At 31.2% G+C, this 23,935-nt stretch overlaps 2 protein-coding genes across 2 annotated transcripts in view; both read left to right on the forward strand.

Moving 5' to 3' along the window:
* Positions 1 to 23,935, forward strand: part of LOC147078937 (uncharacterized) — a 286,232-nt gene that overhangs the window by 238,837 nt on the left and 23,460 nt on the right. The gene's annotated exons all lie outside the window — the stretch shown is intronic.
* On the forward strand, positions 14,247 to 22,380 carry LOC147078938 (uncharacterized). The gene is made up of 2 exons (XM_085955029.1): positions 14,247 to 14,292; positions 21,779 to 22,380. Exon 2 carries the CDS (start codon positions 21,841 to 21,843, stop codon positions 22,378 to 22,380), a length of 540 nt encoding a protein of 179 aa, XP_085811155.1. The 5' UTR covers positions 14,247 to 14,292; positions 21,779 to 21,840.

Raw genomic sequence — 23,935 nt, forward strand, 5'->3', positions numbered from 1 at the left:
CTAGGCAGCTGGCTCTGCTAGTCGTCTTTATTATTTGAATTTGGAATAACTTGGTTGCTAGGTAAGTTACGTCCCTATTTCATGTTGTGCTGGACTAAATCGATATAATCTATCGATAGTGAAGTAATAAACATTATTCATGCCAAACATTAAACACAAGAACACAACAATGGGCAGTTATATTTCGAATTGAAGTTAAGTATAATAAATAGTTTATTTTAAAATAGGTATTTATTTATTGACTTTTAATCTCGTTCCCGCCCACGTTGGTAAACTTTACAAACTAGTTTCTGTCTGCACAACCTTAAACCTCTCGGGAAACGATTTTATGGCGTGGCCATTGATTGATTCGATTTTATTGTGCCGGCCGCCGTCTTGCGTGGGAGGACATGTTTCGCGAAGGACATTTTTCAGGGTTGTTATAATGTTGTAAATTTTGAAAACATCGCGTATATTTCTGCGACAGCTGCAGGGTCATGCCAACACTTGTAAATTGATTTTTAATTATTGAAATTAATTATCGGATGTTAGATTATCACGAGCTCGCGTCTCATAAGCAATTATTATGGTCAATAAATCTTAGAATTCACAAGGTTATAGTATTCTAGTTTTTACGTATTAGGTGTACTGCAGGAAACCAAACACAGTGGGTGTTCACGTCATTAATTCACATTGGTAAACATTACAAATATCAAGTTGTAGGTTAAGGTAAAGTTAATTAAGTAAATACGATTTTCAAAAATATATTACCCCTGTATATCATTGGATTCTTGGGGAGGATCTCTTTATGCAAGTACATGTAAGTACCTACTTACAAAAGAGACAGAAGAAGAAAGAAGTCGTTATCTTTGTAGTCTTTAGAGTGGTGTGATAACCAACATAGCTATTGAGTAATAAACCAAACTATAGAATTTAATATTCTTCCCTTTCATCTGAAGATGTAGGAAGATAGTGATTCGTGGAGGCGTCGTATGGTGTCCATATTATGCAACAATTAAGGAACGGGCATGGTCAAAGAAGAAGAATTTAATATATAATTTGTATTCGTTCATTTTGTATATGACATACATTTCTATTTTTTTAGCAGTATGAAAAGTAATCTTTCACGGTTATTCTAATGTGGAATGAAATCCATTAAGTACTTAAAAATTAACTAAGTTGGGGGGGGGGGGGGGGAATAGTTGTCCAACTCGAAAAACATTGTATTTAACAAGGGAATTTGAAGATTATTGCAATGAGAATAATTGTCTTCTTAACAAAATGTAATTTATTTGTATTTATTAAAATATTTTCTTCAATCATATAAGTAGGTACTTATATGTTTTGTCAAAGTCACGGAAACTAATTTATTAAACATGGATACCACGATAGCTTCGCCCTTTCAATATACCAAGTGACTACTTAGATTACGATCATTTTGAATTCAAATAATATAGCATTGATATTGAAAGAACTACTACTAAAGAACGTGCCGCTCTATTTTCAAATCTTACCTTTTTTGTTTCATGTTATGTCGATTCTCTTATCCATTCTATGACAAATTTAATATAGACATATCGAATTTAATCTTGTAATCTCTAAAAAAACGTGTTGATCATTAATATACACATGGTTCCTTGGAATAAGTGGCAACCCTTCAATGGCAAATGGTCGAACTCTAACTAAAACATACACTTATTGTATAATATATCAGAAAGTAAAAAAAATAATATTCTCTAAACTCGAGGCCAAACTTGTTACATATTAAGTACACATAAGATAACGATCAATTTATAATATTAGTCTTTTTATCTATATGTCATTGTTACATGAAACTGTTGATAATAAATGATATTACTTTTTATTTAAGACGGAAAAGTAATATTAAATTATTTGTATTAATTAGTAAACAATATCTAAATCGATTTCACACGTTTATTGTCTAAGTTAGTATTGAACAAACATTTAATTTTTGTTATATTAAATTGCCTGGTATGTAGTTTTTGGACATTATTTGACAAGACCACATTATACCAGAATTTGAAGGTGCGGTAATCCGATTTCTTTAATATTTGGTAGATCTTATAACTCTATAACAGGGGGGGGGGCAAACTTTTTGGATGGATGGCCAAATTCAAGAATTCAAAATAAGCGGCGGGCCGCAAGTAAAATGCCATTTTTAGATATACGCTATTTATTATCACGAAAAATAAACATTACAAAAAATGAATGAGAAGGATGAAACTGTTGTACATTTTTTAACATTTTTTTTTTAAATTCAGGTGTTAATTTTGTAGTTGATACTCTCAAAACTGCTTGTAAATGGGCATCGGAGATATTTGATCGCAAAGATTTTTTATTGAGGTTCATGATCGAAAATGTTTGTTCACATATATAGGTTGATCCAAAAATAACGAACATGTTTCTTACGTAATCTTTAAGTTGGTTGAATTTGTCTGAATTAAGGGCATTGTAAAATTTGGAGATTTCTTCACGACGATGCAATTCTCTTAAATCAGTGTCACACTGCAGATCAATAATCTCAAGTTGTAGTTCTGTCGGTACACTATCAATATATATTGAAAAATCAATGGATCGCGTACTATTGCTAAACTTGTCTCAATTTTTCGGAAGTCACTAAATCTTTGTGAAAAATCGTCATTCAGTGCTTTAATAATTTTACCATATTCTTCAAATTTATATTCTGGTATATTCAGCAACTTCAAAGTTGGAAAGTGGTCCACGTTGTCGAAGGAATAACTTGAGTTTTAATGGAAATCCATTGAAACTTTTTACCATATCCTACTATTCCAACCAAGAGCAATGTGACATCACGAGGCCCCGATTGTTCATAAGTTTCAGCCTATTGTGGCATCGAGTAATGGCGAGTGTTGACAGGTCAGAAAATGCGATAAGTATTAGAAAATAAGTTCACGCCATGGTTCATCACTCATGTGTTCCGAAATGTACATCCAGAGCGAGATTACAATCCGAAATGTCTTTCCATTCATTCCCAATCGATGGTCAACGTAAAAAAATAGTGGTTACATAGTGTGAACGAGACGCAAGGAAGACGTACTGAGATAATACATTTACGAAACAAGTTCTTCAAATTTTAATCTTTTGTCAATATTTTTTAAAAAATTATAAAAAAGTTATTCGCAATCCGAAGTACAATTAATGGTGGCGGGCCGCAAAAAAATACCCGGTGGGCCACATGCGGCCCGCGGGCCGCAGTTTGCCCTCCCCTGCTCTATAACAACACATTTTGGGAATGTAAGATCGGTTATAAAGTTTGGCGTTAAATCTAGCGTTTTTCGTCACTCCAAACAGCTTAAAACTTCTCATAATAAAGCTAGTATATTCGACCAGATTTGATTGACAATCAACATGCTGGTGTGACGTACTTACCTATTATACATCTTACTAGCTTTCTTGACGATGCGTGCTGTCTTCTAGAGATTCAATGCGTAGCAGATATTATAGAGTATATGAGCAGACAGATAAATCAAGACAAATATATACATTTTATAATAATTAATACACTAAATACTATATAAAAAAATACGACTAAATTTCTTACCTAAATCAATTTTAAATTTTTGTTTTTGTGACACATTATTTTGAAAAACCTTTTCAATCTATAATTTTCTGCCATCTAGCTTAATTTATTATCCTCTCTGGCATATTTTTGTGAATAATAGTTGGCAACACTGACAACACTCTGTAAATTTTATTATGTTACACTTTGTATGCTTACAATGACCATTGTTTCATTTTTTATCTGATCGATAATTTTATCTTAGGCGCTTATCAGCTGATTACGATAACTGATATTGATTGATTCGACTTCAGTACCAATACAATTCGGATATTTTTTTTTATAAAATAAATATTACTATATTCAACAACCCATTTATTTTAAACCGCCAACTTCATATTATAATAATACGTACTATACTTTACTTTATACCAAAGAAACTCTTCATTATTAGATGCAACATTCTGTGGTTTCTCTACCAACGTTGTTGAAGCAAGTTCTGGTTTCTTATAAATGATTTTTCTACGCAATGTCAAACAACTTAACTGCCTCTCTATCTCTTCACAGTTTATATGAGAATTAATCGACTATTAATGACATTAGATGACAACATCTTTTTGGCTACGTGTTAATACTGTGAACTAACATGCCCCGCCCATTTTTACCCGAAATCCCATTATAAACTAAGAAGCTCCTCCCATTTAGTAGACAGCAGCGCCTAGAAGCTTAGCCAAGAAGATGTTGTCGTACAATATGTAATCCCTTTTTGGCCCACTTTCATAACAATATCTTTTCAACATGGTTGATATATATGCACTGTGTAACAGAGAATAAATTATTGATAATCATTATAAATCGCAGTTATTTAATACCTCAAATGTCCCTCGGTACCTGTGTCTCTATCAGTGCCCTGGATATATAAAAAGCGACCCTATTACCTCTTTTGATTTACATATTATAATATGCTTATCCGCTCTCCCATATGCTCGCGTAATTAGCACTTACCTGTTCTTTTGGCCAAAAGAGTGGAATATTAAGGGGGATCCTATATGCCAACAGAGGACCTAGCGGAAAAATACGAAGCTTGCAATTTGAGATTTTTTTTGATAATTTACAATTTCAACTGTATTAATTAATAAATATGTATCTTACATTAAAAAGATTTTTTTTAAATTCAAAGATAAACTTACAATTAATTGTAAAAAAATGTGAGTTCGTTGCAGGGTCACATCTTATTATTACATTATATTTTATGGTCATATTTATTAATAAAATTTAGTTTATTAAGTCTTAAATTTTTTGACGCTTAGATTTTTGACCAATTCATCGTTTTAATATTTTTCATATTTATTTAAAAAAACATGATTTTTATAAAAATATAAATGTGTACCTATAACTTGAATTCCTTTTTATTTATATAAATAAAATGAATATAAAATAAAATTAAAAAATGAAGGCCACCTATATGATGCAATGGTAATTATTTCATAATCATTCGTGTCTACGTATACACTTTAATATTGAGAGTTCTTAAATGAGAAGGTATTCTGGTGGAAGTGAATAGTTGAAAAAGAAACTAATAATGTTGATTATGGTGACCTTTCTAAAATATTAGAAATTAACTGTCAACATGAAGTAAAACGAAACGTGTTTTGTGCATATTAAAATGAGGCTATGCATTATCTACGATGCATTTGTTCAAAAACGTCCTTGACTCAAATTCACGAGTGCTATATTGATATGACCGTCATTGGCTATAACATCGAAATGAGCACACTTCGTTTCACCCGACAGTCCCGGACGCAGATATTTACCTAAAACTGTGACCCGTGTCAACTAAAAATTTGTTTATGTTATACCAATCAATATAATTAAATTATACACAATTTAGACATGATTTATCGGTACTATTCTGTGAAACAGAGTCCGCGAATGTTTCTCAATATATTTATTATTTTAAGATAATTTTATATTTATTGCTATGATTTGTGGTGGATAACCCACGGTTGTGTAGTTGGCAGATCGCATTTCCGTGCAGCCGTGAGTTTCGATGCTGATATAAAAATACAAGTTGTTTTTCCATTGTATGTTTGATCTAGAGCAAGTGGTTTACAGATGGCTAAAAATCTATTTTTAAAAAAAGTCTGTTAATCAGTGGCGTACGGTCTATAATGCTGTATATGCATGGGATCCTCATAAATAATCGACATGCAATAATATGATGCATTTGTACGGTCAATGTTAACTTGGGCAACTATACTTCTAAAGATGCTGTTTATTAATGACATACATATTTTTAGAATAACGCAGAGTTACCACGCACATATATCATCATCACCCTTTTTTCCAATACTAAATTGGTTATAAACCCTAAATACGTACACAATAATGGGTAGATATGTAATTTGTACCAGAATCCCTAACGTAAGTGTCACCGCACGCTACTACTAACTGTTAATATCCAGTAGTAATAGGTCCATAATACGGTCCGCTCAAAATAATGAAATTTAATTACTATTTTATTGGAATATAATGCTTTAAAGTAATTATATAAAATAAATTAATAATTTTAAATAACTTTCCACAGCATTCGTACTACTTTCAAATTTATTTATATTTCCAGTAACTATTCTAATGTTATTTATTTGAAATTAACTATCTCAGGCAGTATTGTGAATTACTTTATAACATCCCGTTTATGCATTAACTAAATCTCATAATGTAAAATGTGATGAAAACATGAAACATTTGAAATTATTTATAGTTTTTTTTACATTTTATTAAACGCGGGCTTATCAGTTTGAGAACCATTACCGTACGTCACCAACGAAATGAGGCCCCTCGTAATAATACGAACAACATAAATCTACCTAACCATTGTTATTGTTATTAATATTATATTTAAATTATTAATTTGTTATTTACGACGGCATCTGTTGAGCATAAGTGAAAGTAGTCTAGTCGGTTTTTTAAAATGTATAATAATTTTTTAATGTCTTAGATTACCTAACATTGTTTTTTCTAATCGATGTAGTATTGTATGATATTTTTTCATAAATACAACATTATTATATTACTTAAGTCTATCCAATATTGTATGAAAAATATGAAAATTATTGTTAATTAAGAGGAACATGCCTCATGTAAAATTGACCGAAGAGTCCCATTGTAAAGTTGATACCAAGGAAAATGTCTTGCGTATGTAAAAGTATTATTTTCACAATTAATTATGTCATCCAAATAGCTAGAATGTTTTTTCATACTTTGCAAAATGTTCCATACTATTATATAAGTACGTATATTTTTTGAATTTTATATTGAATGACAGTAACGTTATTTTACAACGTTTTTATTAAGTCGTATTCTTATTTGTCCGGTGGTTGTTAATCCAGTACAAATCTTGCAATCGATTTTTAACTAACTTCCCGACTAGCTGGACATTTGAAACTTTTAGAATATATCAGAACACGATGCCAATGCATTCTTTTAATACTTTTAGCCATCTTTAAGTAGAATTGAATTCATTTTCAGTTAATTCTGTTTTGTATGAAAAGTTAATTCGGAAGAAATCCGTAAGCCAATCCACTATTGTTGGTTGCTAAGGGACTGGGGTCCTAGCAACTAAATTATTAATATATACGTGCGGTATTATGGAAATCTATATGAAATGTCAAAATGACATTTCAGTATTATTTCTATCAAGTACAAATTTTTTTTATCGTTGAAGCTAGTCAAGTCAAGTTTATATGATTCAACAGAAAATTTAAAAACGTTATATATAAAAAGTTCTTTTTATCTTGTAATTATTCATTTTTGTTTTGTCATCTGTCATAATATCATCATTTAACTTCAAAATAATGTATTTGAAATTGAAACTGCATAGAAGGCCAGTGCGCGTATGTTCTGGTTTTAAAATTAGGAAAATTTAAAATTGCACATAATATAGGTACTTACCTAGTATAATTTTTTCGACCCTGCAAAATCATGCCAGTTTTTGCGTCATATGTATGTCAAATTGGGCCATTTTTTGCAACCCCTAATGATAATACCTACGATGAGTTGACAAAAATGATGTCACTGTTATAAATATATAAAAAAATTGGTTTATTTCTCAACGCCATTTAAATTTCTTAGCGCACGCGTTTGTCTAGTCACGTTGTAAATTATTTATGCTAAAATCCGCAGTGGGAGTGGCGTGGCGCTCACGAATATATATTAAATTATATATACGCAAAATTTTGACTTTCAACAGGTAAAACGTTAAATTATCCACTCAGAAAATATTGTTATTATAATATTATAATTTTGACGACTTTATACCAACAATGTAAATATGTATGAAATCAAAAGTAGAGACATTGACCTATATCTATGATACTCATAAAATATTGTAATATAGGTATATTTGATAAAAAAACAATTTATATTCAAAATTGGTACGTATGTGATCAAATTAAATGTATACAGGAGAGACAAACATTTACTAAATAAACACAGAAATGAAGGTAGGTTTTTGCAAGTCTAATAATTTGATATAATATGTAATAGTAGTAACATTTTTGTCCACTTGGTGCTTATCAGTCGAAAATTTCCGTAAAGTATGTCACATACCGAACAATTTATTTTATTATATATTTAAATATAGTTACATGGAGAATTACAATAAACCAACTTAATGTTTCATTCCTTTGGTTTAGCGAAATGCAAGATTTGACATGGCATTGTGCTTGATTGTAATTTTGCAAACGTCTTTCACACGTTTAGTACAACACGAAGTGAGAAAGTGAAATAATAAGCCCCAATACAGCTGACTCTTCCGGTATACTAACCGAAAAAAACGCCATTCTGAGCTACTTCCATGAATAGAATATTTATTAAACGTTCATTCGTGTTATGGCTACTGGTTTTAAACTATATTTTGGTACCACTGTAGTATATTATTTCCAACTTATATAGGTATAAACACATTAACGACAATTTTCGTTAAATTGCAGTTTGTTGAATTATTATTGAGAAGAGAACATAAACGCTGGTTCCATTCGCTTGCTAAGTCATCATTATTTTCATTTGTGTTGCATTTCACGAAGAGTCCTGGCATTTAGATGTCGTCCCCATTCTGGTCAATCCTCTAATCCAGTGTTTCCCAAAGTGTGGTACGCGTACCCCCTGCGGTACGGGAAGAGTTCGGTGGGGGTACGCGCTTCACCGGGCTTTAGATGCTCCTGGTGCAACAAGCATCAGTACAACATACATGCTAGAAGATGAAGAAGAGCAATTGTTAGAATTAGCGTCAGACGGATTCTTTAAAAATAAATATAAGAGTGTACTTTAACATCATTTTGGTTGCAAATGCAACACGTGTATCCAGTTTTAACTGAGAAAGTTCTGAAATACATCTTGCCTTTCCCAACTTCATAATATTTTATGTGGAGTTGCTTTTTCAGCATTTGTAGACATTAAGTCAAAAACAAGGAACAGGCTTTTGGATGTGCAACCGCATCTCAGATTAAAATTAATAACCAGGCAACCAAATTACGATGATCTGTCGTCTCAACATAAACAATTTCATCCTTGTGATTGATTATAATGAATGTTATTTATAATATAATTATTATTTATTTTATTTAAGTATATTTTATTATGAATGAATTTTATTTTTCGTTTATCATTATTTTGTTTATGTAGGTAGATACCTACTAAAAAAGGAAAAAATAAATATTTTTTGATTGCTATTAAAGTAAATGCAATTCTTTTTTGACGAGGGGTACTCAGTGTTACGAAAATTATAGAAGGGGTACACAGATGTCAAAAGTTTGGGAAACACTGCTCTAATCTAACGTATCCTCAATTACTCCATCCAAATAATGTAGGTTAGGCTTCTCAGCTTACCTCCCATCAAACGGTTCCATACCTTTCCAGTTTGGTCTATCAAATCCGTTTGTCAACCATGGGCAATCCATCTTATACATTTTTTATTGTATTTTGAATACTTATTATATCAGTAAGAGGTACGTAACAACCATTCTTCATATTTAAACGCCAATCTTCATTTTGATCAAATATCATTCTTATTTCACCCTATCACGCTCCTGCATCAGAACACAGGACAAACATAAGATCGCCATTACCACGTCCGCGTCTCTGGCCATGCGATTAAATAAGGTTAAAAAAATTGTTCAAAAAATGTTTTTCATATTGAAAAAAAAGATCATAAAATTGACACATTCAACCTGTTGGGCCCATCTGGCCGTCCGACCTGGTCGCCACGAAAGTCAATTCAATAGCTTTTAAAAAATTGCGGCGTCTTATTGCGGACGTGAAGATCTCTTCACATAGTTTTTGTTTATCCGTATTATTTAGATTTGTTTTTGTATTATAATATGTATGCTCAAATTCATTTTCTTTTATGTTTGTTGTCTCTGCCTTTCTCCCCCATGGCACTTTTTATTAACTTAAGTCAACTCAGTAAACTCAGTCAAAGCTCATTTGGGAGCGTGGCGGCCACAGTTTTGGGTATCGGATCCTGATACATTACTAGACGTAAAAAACTTGTCATGCTTCACATCAAACGTAGAGCCTCGTGATACGGTCGATTAAGCGAGTGTGGTGCTGTGCGGGTTGGTTTGGAGAGGTCATTGTTTGTGTTTACACATTCGTGCAAAGCACGAGCATAGAGCACATGTTTTTCATAAGTTTCCAAGCCTCTCAAGTAGTTTTACCTGTGTTCATTTTCAGATTAATATCCCATTTAATGTGTGCTATTTTCATTAGCTGGTCAAAAAATCATAGAGAAATATCATTACTATAAAATAAGTCTTAGATATTTAATATAACCTACTAGATAAGGTAGGTACATAAGTTAATTTAGTACATGTCTTAGATATTTAATATAACCTACTAGATAAGGTAGGTACATAAGTTAATTTAGTACATAGACAGTTTTATGACTTGAGTATTAAAAACGACAAAGCATTTTCATTAGCCGCGATACGGTAGCAGATTTTCCGATAATTATCACGGATATCAATTTCCCGGATATTACATAATATAACGATACTAATTAAATAAATAATTATCCTAATTTATTTTTATAATAATATAATATGATTGTCTTATTTTATTAGGCAACTCGCACACGCTCGTTTATCGGTATAATTAGAACAACGGAGTGTGTGTGAGGGCAACCTTATGCTGCGAGCGGTGTATCAGACACCCACACGTCAAATCAAACGTTTGATCTCTTCACCTTTATTCTGGAGTTTGTCAATGATTTTAATTATGTCCATAGAATGGGCCGCACCGATATTCCAGACATAAAATATTAATGCCATCCCAATTTTGACTTGCAAGTGTTTATTATTATTGTTGAATTTGACTCTTCTAATATGCGATGTTGGTATATAAGGGAGTTACAAAATCTTTCCTATGTCGTTCAAAGCCTGGACTGTTCGTAACTAATTAAGTAATTGTTATCATTTATTTAAAACAATGTATTTGTTTTGAGTGAAATCCAGTTTGACATTGTAACTGCCAACAATACACATTATGTCACATGAGAATACGTTATTAGCTGACAAAAAATATAATAAGGTCACTCACAGGCTGTGTTGACAGTTTTGACCATAATGCGAAAATAATCAATTTAATAACACTAGCCTTGTAGCTTCATATTTATTTGACAATCATAGAAGTCGTGACAACAAAATGTATATAATGTATGTACATCAGTATTAAAAAAAAGAAAAATGGCAAATAGTCAGGATCGTAACTAGGGTCTAGGACGATTTGGCACCGAAAAAACTGGACGCCACGCAATTCGAAAATAAATAGACGTTACGTACTTATACGTACCTTTAAAAATATATGTAATATTATTATATCGTCACCGTTCAGACAAAAATCACCAACCCTAAAAACATAGTTTTGAGATATCGCAATTTGAAAGTTTGAAAATGCAGGAAAAATCAGATTTTAATGTTTTTAAGGTTTTATCTACATTAAATTATTTTCTCATGTCTTAATTTTACTACTTACTTTTCTTTTATAAAAAGGATTTCAAGTTATACACATTTGTATTTTTTATAAAAATCGATGTTTTTTAAAATAGATATAAAAAATATTAAAACTATGAATTAGTCAAATATCTCTTAGGTGATGCTTAGAAAACTTAATAGACTAAACTTTAATAATAAATATGACCATAAAATATATGTAATAATAGGGTGCGGTCCGATACAACAAATTCACATTTTATTACATTTTTTACAATTATAAGTTTATTTGTGACTTAAAATGAAAAATATTTTTCTTTTTAAAGTTTTCAGATACATATTTATTCATTAATACAGTTGAAATTGTAAATTATCAAAAAAATGTCTCAAATTGCAAGCTTCGTATTTTTCCGCTAGGTGCCTCTTTAAAAAAGGCTCAGTGAAGACTTCGCCTTAACAATCAGCAAACCAAATTAAGGTGAAGCATTTACTGAGCCGTTTTCAAAGAGGCACCTAGCGGAAAAATACGAAGCTTGCAATTTGAGATTTTTTTTGATAATTTACAATTTCAACTATGTTAATTAATAAATATGTATTTGAAATCATTAAAAAGAAAAATATTTTTTATTTCAATTTTAATAAACTTACAATTGTAAAAAAATAAAATAAAATGTGAATTTGTTGATTCCGACCGCATATTATTATTAGGTACATATATTTTATGGTCATATTTATTATTGAAATTTAGTTTATTAGGTTTTCTAAGCATCGCTTAAGAGATTTTTGACTAATTCATAGTTTTAATATTTTTATATCTATTTTAAAAAACATCGATTTTTATAAAAAATATAAATGTGTATAACTTGAAATCCCTTTTTAAAAGGCTCAGTAAAGGCTTCACCTTAAATCTAACATACGATATTGAATTTAACTGATGACCAAATTTCATATCTGATAATTTTTTGGTTATATATAATTTTATGATCTAAAATAATTTATTCTCACAAAACAATGTTTAAAATATTGTGACCTAGTCTACGATTGTGACTTATTTTTTTGAAGTGGTATTTAATTAAAAGAAACTTTTGTATTGTTTTCCTTTTCGGCGTTTGTTAACTGCTACTATTATAATATGTAGTTTTTCCTTTCCATATTCAATAGATATTATGGTAAATCTACATTCTGATTCTTATTACATATATACTATTTACTTTGTTTATTTATTGGCACTACAATACGATGTGTATCTTGGTTGGCAGCCTCCCGGAAGAGGTGCATTTTGCTATTAGGTAAGATTTTGACCTCAGAAACGAACACTACCACTCGTCCATTACGAGTACAACTTATTTCTACTTAAATTTATTAATTTGAGGTAAATGCGGATAATAATTTAGAATGTATGGCACTACAACCCTTGGCTGGTCTTGGCCTCCTTCAAAAACTTCCTTCACTCTGGACGATCCAGGGCCGACACTCTCCGAGAATTTTTAACTCGTGGCGTAGTCAAGCCATCTCAATTTCGGCCGTCCAGGTCTTCTCTTGCAATCGGTGATTGCGTACATAGCCCGCCTCGCCGGTATATCCCCCGGCATTCTATGCCGATCCAGCGCAATCTGCATTTTCATATGCCACGTGATCTTTTCGCCCCCATCAAGTGTATACAGTTCCTCATTATACCGTGACCTTCAAATGCCACTTTTTTGAACAGGCCCAAAGATTTTCCTCAAAACTCTCCTCTCAAAGATATTCATATTTCTCTCATCCTGTTTGTTGAGTGCCCTGCATTCTGATCCATATGTTAATACCGGGCGCATTGAAACCTATTCTTTTCGGTGGATTCACTTTTTACAACGTTTTTATTAGCTCGTATTCTTATTTGTCCGGTACAAATCTTGCAATCGATTTTTAACTAACTTCCAGACTAGCTAGACATTTGAAACTTTTAGAATATATCAGAACACGATGCCAATGCATTCATTTAATACTTTTAGCCATGTTTAAGCAGAATTGAATTAATTTTCAGTTAATTGTGTTTTGTATGAAAAGTTATTTTGGAAGAAATCCGTAATCCAGTCCACTATTATTGGTTGCTAAGTGGGTGGTCCTATCAACTAAATTATTAATATATACGTGCGTTACTATGGAAATCAAAATGACATTTCAGTATTCTATATTTGTTTGTTTGTTTTTTATTTACTTCATATCAAGTACAAGTTTGAGCATATTGAGTATAATAATTCAGCAGACAATTTAAAAACGTTGTATATAAAAAGTTCTTTGTATCTTGTAATTATTATGATTTAAATGTCGTGTCGATTTAGAAATTAAAACAATGTTAAGTAGATACTTATAGTATGTTTTTAATATAGAAATTTAATCTTGTGTGTCTTGAAAGTTAGTCGGACATGATAAATCGTGTGTATTAATTATACATTAAATTATTTTCTGCGCATGTGAGTCGACATACATCACTCCTTTGCTACGCGTTCATTTACGAATTACCTCACAGTCCTGCCCAGAAAAACCATCAGTCGCGACACAAAAGTCTGCGCTAATTTCTCTCTGATTATAATAAAAAAATATTTTGGTTTGAATATCAGATAATATCATATTATTAATATTGTATTGTGATGCGATAATGGAACCTGGCCTCCTAATCTACACAGGATGTACTCAGTTCCATTCCCTGGCGCGTACCGTGGCGTTTAATTTGAAATAATTGCCAACGGATCACCAGTTCAAAGCTAAACGTCGATGCTGTTTTCTCGTATACAACAATCTGTAATATTTATATCATTAATTATTAATAAAAGTGATAAAATTTTGTGTATAAAAAGTGATAAGTTTTAAAATATGAGTGTACTTACTTACAAGTTCTAAATCTTGGCTATTATAATTTATTAGCTAGGCCATTTTAAAACCTAAGAGATCATCGCGCTGTAATAATTATGTGATTAATCATATTGTATCATTTCTAATGGTGTGAAAAAAAAATCGTATAATAATTCTTAACAATTATTATTAAATTTGCTCCCTACAGCTGTGTTTTATATTTGTGTGTAATATAATATCATATCGTAATCAAGTGTTCATTAATCTTTGTTTTATAAAAACGCGACAAAACGCGACAAAACCAACATTGAATACATATTTAGGCAAACTTTTATACGTCACCGTTCAGGCAAAAGTCACTAACCCTCAAAAAAGGCAGTTTTGAGCTGAGTATGTCACCCGAAGCGTAGAATTATCTTACCTTATTTACCTTTGTAAAATGTTGATTAAATCCGAATTATCTGTTTTTATTATAACAACGTTTTTCTTAGCTCGTATTCTTATTTGTCTGGTGGTTCTTTGTCCGGTAGAAATCTTGCAATCGATTTTTAACTCACTTCCCGACATTTGAAACTTTTAGAATATATCAGAACACGATGCCAATGCATTTTTTTATTACTTTTAGCCATCTTTAAGTAAAATTGAATTCATTTTCAGTTAATTCTGTTTTGTATGAAAAGTTATTTCGACACCATTATTGGTTGCTAGGGGTCTTGGGTCCTAGCAACTAAATTATTAATATATACGTGCGTTACTATGGCAATCAATATGACATGTCAAAATGACATTTCAGTATTATTTCTATCAAGTACATTTTTTTGATCGTTTAAGCTAGTCAAGTCCAGTTTATATGATTCAACAGAAAATTTAAAAACGTTTTATATAAAAAGTTCTTTTTATCTTGTAATTATTTTTAACATACTTTACATACAAATTACAGGCGGATAGACATTATTGGCACAATAGAAAATAAATCCTTCGTTATAAATATCGAAGCAAAAGTTACTAAACTATGTATGGTGACTTTACTGATATGTCATTTAAAAACTCCTAATACTTATCTGAAATAGGCAACAATAACCAAACAGGAATAGTTACTTTAACTTGTCATAATAAGATCGCTTTGGTGCAGGTTATGAATAATCAAAAGTCACCAAACCACATTTTAGCCACCTTGCCTGGTTTAAAACCTTCCACTGGGTCTATTCTATACTTATCGAACACTAAATTGATAAATAGTATCAAACTTAGGGTAGGTTTGTATCAAAATATTAGCACTTATTGTAACAATTACACGAAGCCGGTTTTTATTGTTGCAATAAGTGCGATATTTTAACAGCAGCAAGATAGGTGCTGTTAAAATATAGCACTTATTGCAACAATAAAAACCGGCTTCGTGTAATTGTTACAATAAGTGCTAATATTTTGATACAAACCTACCCTAAGTTTGATAATATTTTTCACTTTATCACTTTAGCGGTCGATAAGCATAGAATAGACCCACAGATGTATTTATTACCATCAACAAGTAAAAGTCACCTAAAAATGTATTAAGAAGACATCAAAAAATTGTGTAGTGTAGATAAACCTTAAAAATATTAAATTCTTTCATTTCCAAGCTTTCAAATTGCGATATCTCGAAATGATGTTTTTTGGGTTGGTCTGTTTATTCTACCGTTTTATTTAATTTTTAATAATGCTCAGAATCAGTTTCGTTAGTTTAAAACAGTGCCGAACTGTATTTATGTAAATCTGTCCGTATTGTGTATTACAAGTTAGAATAAATTGTCGACGAGAAAAATTAAAACTCACAGCTTGATTCTTTCTCAGGTGTAGACGATATCTAAAACAAATTTAACATATTGTCAGTGCAAAAGACAGTAGAAAACGTCATTGCACCATTTTCTCAGTATTTTCCATCACCTGTTCATCAAACGTGTGGATCTTCAATCCTTTTGTGAAATACGACGGTACGCACCTACAGTTGGGTATTTCTCGAGAAAATCTCAATCTCGAGATTCGGGATTTCCAGAAAAGAATTCTCGAGGGAAATTAAAATCGTAAAATCAGTGTAAAAACAGACAAATTCAAAAAAAATATGTAAATATGTAAGAAGACAAACAAAATAGAAGTAGGAAAACAAAAATAATTCAAAATATTACTTATTAAAATAGAATTTCAAAAAACACAGACTGTCAATCGCTGCGTCTGACAATTGCGTACGCTTTTGAGACACAAAATTCCCTGATGTTGCAGAAATTGCGCTCATTTTGAGTCGACTTTGGCTTAATTGTGTTAAATGCCCCGATTAGTCTTTGAACGTTTTGTGTTTTATGTTCACTTTTTTTTATATAGAAAATCGTTTTTTCAATTAATATTTGATAATGAAGAAATTCCGAATCCCGAGAAAAGATTCTCGAGATCCGGGACTTCCCGAAATGTTAAAAATTTCAATTATCGAGATTCGGGATGGAAAATCTCGAAAATTTCTCGAGAATTTCCGTCGGGAAATTCCTGAAACCCAACTCTATACGCACCTGACATTGACAGTGGATGAATATTGAATATACTTAAAAGCCTCATTTTATGAGCTAGATTTGTCAGCAGATCTTTGATTAGTTTTATATTTGGTTTGCCAGGGAATACACTCCATTTCCCAGTGTGCCGTCGGGAAAAAAATGTTTAGCAGACACATTGGCGACAGCCTGCTATCTATATAAATAGTTTTCTTTACACAATGAAAATGTGCCTAATATAAGAAGTATTGTAAAACTTCATAAATCAAATGCAAATTAAGGTGATTAATTGTATAATTATATTCCTGAAATAATCGCGTAAAATATAACTGCTTTATTATTATTATTATTAAAATTAATGAATATAGGCTTATATGGATATACATTATACACAGACAATCAGTGACATCCTTGGAGGTAAGGGGTGGAAAATTCTGTCAGGAATACGAATTTTAAAACGTTTGTGAAATACCATCGTTATTGGATTTTATGCATTCTAGATTTTATTGATTGAGTGCTACTTACGCCTTATTTTAACAATATAAGTTGAGCGCTAAATCGTCGACCGTACTAAATGCACAATTGTCATTAAAACGCTGACCCAGTATTTCCAGGTGAAATTTGCACAATAAAGTAAAGTGTTTGATTATCTTTTATGAAAATCAACTAATTTACAAGATGAAAGTTGGATAACTATGCTTTAGAGGTTATATTATAGTATTAGGTGTAAACTAAAAAGAATATTTAAAAACACGTTATTAACAGTTACTCGTAATGTAGTAGGTATATTTTATTCTTTTCCTTACTAAAATATCAGGAGCTTTATTGAAATTTGAGTAGAAATGATAACACTACACTGAGCCACCTTATCTTCGAAACGAATTCTTCTGTTCTTTAATGAATGTTGCAGATTCCAGCGCTTCTCAAAAAATGTTTTTACGAGACGTAATTTTTTTTCAACAGTAACACTCCATTGCGATTTTAGTCAATATACAAATTAAAATATTTTGATAACAAAACATAGTTCTAACTAGGTATAATTTATCCATCAGCTATATCTTCGTATTCATGAAAGTAGCAATAATTTCTTTGATCTCTAAAAGATTAATACAAACTCTTTTATTGATATTTATAACATCACAATGTTCGACTTAATAGCCAGTTGTAGTGTTAAAAAGAATGTATATTTAAATTAGAAAAGAAATCTGCTGGACTTATCCACTTTTGAAAATAAGTCCCATATTTAGTACGATTTGATGTTGAATTTGGCTTTTGAAAATAACCAATAAATAATAATGAATTATAGTCATTGGTAGGTATATTATTATTCAGTATACAAAAAAATACATACAATTCAAAGCATGTAGGGTGATTATGGGCTTTTCTACTACCTCATTAATTATAATGAATGTGACGTATATATTTTCTTTTTGAAGTTGTATTATATGGATCCTAAAAGTACCTATCATCATATGGGCATCCGCATTGTGTGGATACTGTATTATTACAGATATTTAGCTCGTAGGCCTTGTAGCTCATAAATACCTGATGATCATCATCATCCTCATCAGTTTATTTAGTTATATATTACTTTAGAACTTTTTTTAATTGGAAGAACAGCGTAGAATCTGTAGGCTTCTATTTTACGTATACATTTTGAAATCCCCACAACCGCCTTTACAGAGCGTTAAAGCGGCATTGGTAATATTATGCAGATTATCATTTACCCCATTTCAATAAGGAAACAACTCAAAATTCAATAATGCCATTCACTGTAAAAAGGTATATTCTCTTTACAATTCAGCAAAAAAAAAACAATCAAAAATTTCTTCAATGTGTCATTGAAAAACTCTTTCTGAGATTAATCATTAATTCAGTTATATACTGGAATTTGTGGGTTTATTTCATTATTAAGGCTATACCTCAGTTGAGGCATGGTCTGAAAAGATCGTGGCTATGCGATGCGCGGATTGCGGGTCGCGGGTGCAATGACGCATGCCGAACGAAATATAATTTGTCATATAAATCCAACACGCGTCCATTGAATGTTCTGTTTATTATTCTATTAGTAACAATAATAATATATTCATTAACATGTTTTCTTTTTAAAGTAAATGGGTAACGTTTTTAGTCATATATACACGATTTAAGAATTAATACCCCCGTCGCCATCACGAAACAAATTGACGTATTCACACCTCGACGTTCGGTCTCCGAGTGCCAGCAAATCTAAAATTTCGTCGCGCCTATAGTTGAAAATTATTTGCCGTTTCACTGAAGTATCGCCTTAAATAAATTTGTAAAATTTCATTGTGCATTGCTGAATTCTACTAAATTAAATTTAAAAAAAAACATACATTTTTGTATGCAAGTCATGGCTTTAAAATTAAAATGAGAATTTCTGCAAAAAAATCAAATACCATTATCTTTGAACAAGGTTTTTGAGTTGTTTCTATATTGAAATATGATATCAAAATGTATCGCGACTCTTGGTTGTGGAGTCACTTAATTTTGCTACTGTTATAAGTTATAAGTACTTACATAGTTCTCTCTAGTCAGTCGTTCGCTCGCGCAAAAAATATACTTTCTCTTTTAATAAAAATCTTCTATGTGGACGCGCTCAGCCTTTGCAACGAAACTGATTTATTACAATTTGATGCATTTAGATTGTTTGTAATTAATAATATAACACATATATAATATTATAGTCATTAATTATTATATACGATCAATTATATTACATTTCCATAGGAAATTAATACTATGATTATGCATTATCATATCGGACCAATGAATGTGTTAATTATTACCCCAGAAGAAAGCTTTATTTTAATAAATTAATTTTGCATACCTATTTAATATTAGTTTAATTTAAATATTGCACTTAAATTTAAATTAATGCGATACATTAATAAAATGAATCTATTAATCTTAAGTGAAAGCCTTAGAGCACACGTTCCCAACCTTTTCTGAGTCGTGACCCCATTTTCTAAAAGCCAAGTGACCCGCGAACCCGATAAATTGTAAAAAGTCTTTTTAATAGGGTAAATAAAATGCATTGAAGATAAATTTTTCTATATGTTATAATTTAATATAGTTTTAACTTAAGACATATTTAATGCGATGGTTGACATTGTAACTCGTTAACCAATTTTAAAATTCGCCTAACCTAACCTAACCTCATGTCATTCTCAACAATTATACTGTTTCTTGGAAAGCGTTGAAAATCTACGCTGGCAGAGATACGTAGATCAAAATGGTAGTAGGTAAAACTCGAAAGGCAAACATGGTCACATTTTGGTATGACTGATATACCTACCGAGGAATCGTTTTGCTGTTCCAAGAATTCATCTTGTACTTCATCGAGAATGCTGGCTACATCAAGGGAAGCAGATAATGGATTTCGTATCAGTGTAGCTTCTTTTTCTGTCAGATCAGGGAAGTATCGCTGGACCTTTACATACTAGGGGTGCGATTTGGTTCAAATCAATATTCTATTATGTTTACTGTGAAACCACTTGGGTCGCGACTCATACGTTGGGAACCCGCGTCTTAGAGTATGTTATAAATTATTATTACGGAAATGTTTTTAACATTTTTTTTTTATTATATTGTAAAAATTATCATCTGTCAATAATTATGTATTTGTTAATAATACTCGGTAACTGACTGTAATAAACGGTTAAGTGTGTAGTTATTTTATTCTGCTTAAAAATGACAATAATAATTGGGTAGGTAGCAAAATAATTTCTTTTTAATCTCACGAGAGAAAATTTAGCAATTAAAACATATCGTTTAAATACATAGTAAATAATAATTTAATAATTACAAATAAATGTTTTTTTATTGGTGGAATACCAGTATAAAATAAATATAGTAACACAAAATTATTGTTTAATACTAAATCCATTAATTTATTGTTTATAACGTTTCTTTATCTAACAAAACTGGCCCTAGTCGTGAAAAAGTAAATTGAATTCGTGTTATAAAAATCAATTTTCGTTTTTATTGTGTTATCATCCTGACTGCCTGTTGGAACAGAGTCAATGCTTGTAATAAACGTAAAGAATACCATAATACCAATATACAGTAATACAGTTTTGTAATTCGCGGCAATTTATTGTAGCAAATTCGTCTTAAGCCGAAAATTCCAGAATAAACCGAATAAATTAATTTTAATTTAAATAATATTTTTGTAAAGGAACTTTTGAATATTTTTTATTTATTCGATGCGCGGCACTGGTTATTTTCATTACTTGCGCTTGGAATCATTAATCGTGGCGATTATATTTTATTAAGTTAAGAAAATTGTCGTATTAAGCCAAGATAAACCTTAAATGATTGTGTAGTATCATGTATACGCTACTGATTACCCACTATGAGTTATTTTACAACTAGATAGTTTTCTTGAGAAGACAACGTTAGTATATACAACTAGTTCATTATTACATAATATATATATATATATATATATATATTTAACATACATAACTTGAAAATACCTCAGATATATACTCAATAGAAAAAACTATATTTGAAAAAAAAATACGGAACTCGACACGGGATTTGAACCCGTGTAACCATTAGTGTCGCGCCAATCCGTGCATTAACCAATTGTGCTACGAGCCTCCTATCTAATGGTGACAATTAAACTAGTAGGTTATTTTTTCTAATATAGTTTTTTCTGGTGGGTGGGTATATATTATCTGAGGTGTTTTTAAATTATGTATGTTCAATATATGGAATGTTACATTCTAAAAATTTCGTGAATTATTCATTTGAATAAAATAAATGGTTTATTACATACATAATAATACTATATAATAATATGTTTGTCTACTTTGTGAGAGTTTCATGTACCTGCTAATAGGTACCAACCTGTATTACCGTTATCAATGATTTTCAATAATTATTTTTAGGAAAAATAAAATAATAAAAATAACATGTAATGTTGACGGATAATTAAAATAAAACTGTGAATATGCCGAAATTGACAAGTTACCGCCCAAACGCGGATCCATCTAAATATTCCACATTCAGTGATGATCCAAGTTCTACGGAAGCAGCCATCTCTAACGAAAACCTCAAAACAAAACCAGGAATCTTCTCGCCAATCGCCATAACAAAGAATAGAAACCCTCGCCGCAAGAAATATTCGTTATGGTGCTGCTGCAGATGCTGTTGTAAGGATGACGAAGAATCGTTAGAAGAAGATGTTGACGCGGAGTTTGCGCTGGTAAAAAGAGAACGAGACGCTGAAAGTGGAATCGGAAATTCATTCGATGGGGTCTCAAGATTCACAGATAAAAGCTTCGGAACTCCGAAGGACAGCGGCTCCAAGGCGTCGACTCTGCGGTCTGGAGAAAAGACGGCAAAGTTCGTCAGTGAAGTGCTGACCTGTAGGGATATGTTTCTGCAGAAGCTGGAGTTTGCCAATGATGGGACGTTGGGGAGGAAGAATCTCGATTTGCCACGGATTAGGGTCAATGAATATGCTTCAGATGGTATGTGGGCTTCTTAACCACCATTGTTTAATTTATTTCAGTAACAAAGTAAACCGATAGATTAGTAAGTAGTACATAATATATCTTGATATGATAATTATTACACGAATCGTTCAATGAGTAGATATATCGTATCGAAATGTAATGTATTGCGAAGAAATGTATGAATATCATTCGTTGTAGGGGGTGTCATGCCTAATTATTATTACATTATATCAATATTTAGTGTGCCGGGGGAGTTTGGCAGAGCGTAAAGTGTGCCGATTTAGTAAATGGTTGAAAACCACTGGTCTCGGTGCTATCTGCACTTCACAGAAATATAATTATTTTTGTCTGGTATGTAGGCAATTAATTTATGACGCATTTGAATCATTTGAATCGATTTACAGAAAAATAACGTTATCGCAAAAACATTCTTCTTCCGTAGAAGGGCTCAATTGACTAGGTAATTTTCAAATTTGGTCAAATCTACTTTTTGACAAAGAGAGAAAATGCGATATTTTCACTTACTAGCAACAAATCAACCGCATCGTCTCTTTGGTCTCATTTATAATGTACCTATGCCATTTATTTATGTGATTTTCTCAAAGCCTGGATGTTCATGATTGTTTCTCTTCTATTACTGAATAAACTACTATTTAACTAATCTACCTTCATTGGGCTTGATGGCCTGTCGTAGTGTTAAAAATAATGTATATTTAAATTAGAAAAAAAAACCTGCTGGACTTATCCACTTTTGAAAATTAGTACCTTATTTAGTACGATTTGATGTTAAACGTGGTGACTTCTGACACTTATAATAATATAATGTCACGATTTTTTAGTAATAAGTGATCTAGCATTCATTGCCAGTAAAAAATATATTCTTTTAATATTACATAATTAATAATCTTTAGTATATTATTATATAGTATACCAAAAATACTTAAAATGCAAAGTATGTATGGTGATTATGGGCTTTTCTACTCCCTCATTAATTATTATCAATGTGACGGATATATTTTCTTTATGAAAACGAAAGTTGTATTATATGGAAATTTTGTTATCGACGTCAATTATTATTGTTTTTACAGACACGGCAATTAGTATCTTACAATTCGCCATAGTATCTATAAAAAATAAATGCCAAACATAATAAAATATAGATTAACGCATTTATAATCAAGTTCCCCATTTCGATATCTCACTGTATTAAAAGAAATGTTATTGGGAGCAGTTTTTAAAACAGCTAATCATTCATTAATTGGTTATGAATAGTGAAAATCTTTTCTCTCTCGAAATGATTCAAAGTGTAATAATGTAAATCGCGTTAATTGCGGTCTGGTCGGTACAACAGATTTTTATCAGCGAGCCATTATTTGACCGAACTGCCCAATGATTCGGCAATTAGTGGGTTGTAATCGGTTTATCAGTTTATACATGGTGGCACGCAACTCTCAGAGCAAACTTAGGAGTATATTTACATACGTATTGTATTTATTTAAAATGATTTATTTCGATTTTAGTGCAAGGTGTACTGTCGTCAGGTAATTATTAAATAATTACGAATTGAAAGAATCCAAGTCATAGGCA

Source organism: Rhyacophila brunnea, unplaced genomic scaffold (genome assembly GCF_057557595.1).
Source record: "Rhyacophila brunnea isolate RB1 unplaced genomic scaffold, BYU_Rbru_1.0 scaffold_10, whole genome shotgun sequence".
NCBI lineage: Eukaryota > Metazoa > Arthropoda > Insecta > Trichoptera > Rhyacophilidae > Rhyacophila > Rhyacophila brunnea.

Coding starts and splice junctions, on each gene's coding strand:
- LOC147078938 (XM_085955029.1), top strand. CDS start 21,841: ATGCCGAAATTGACAAGTTACCGCCCAAACGCGGATCCATCTAAATAT.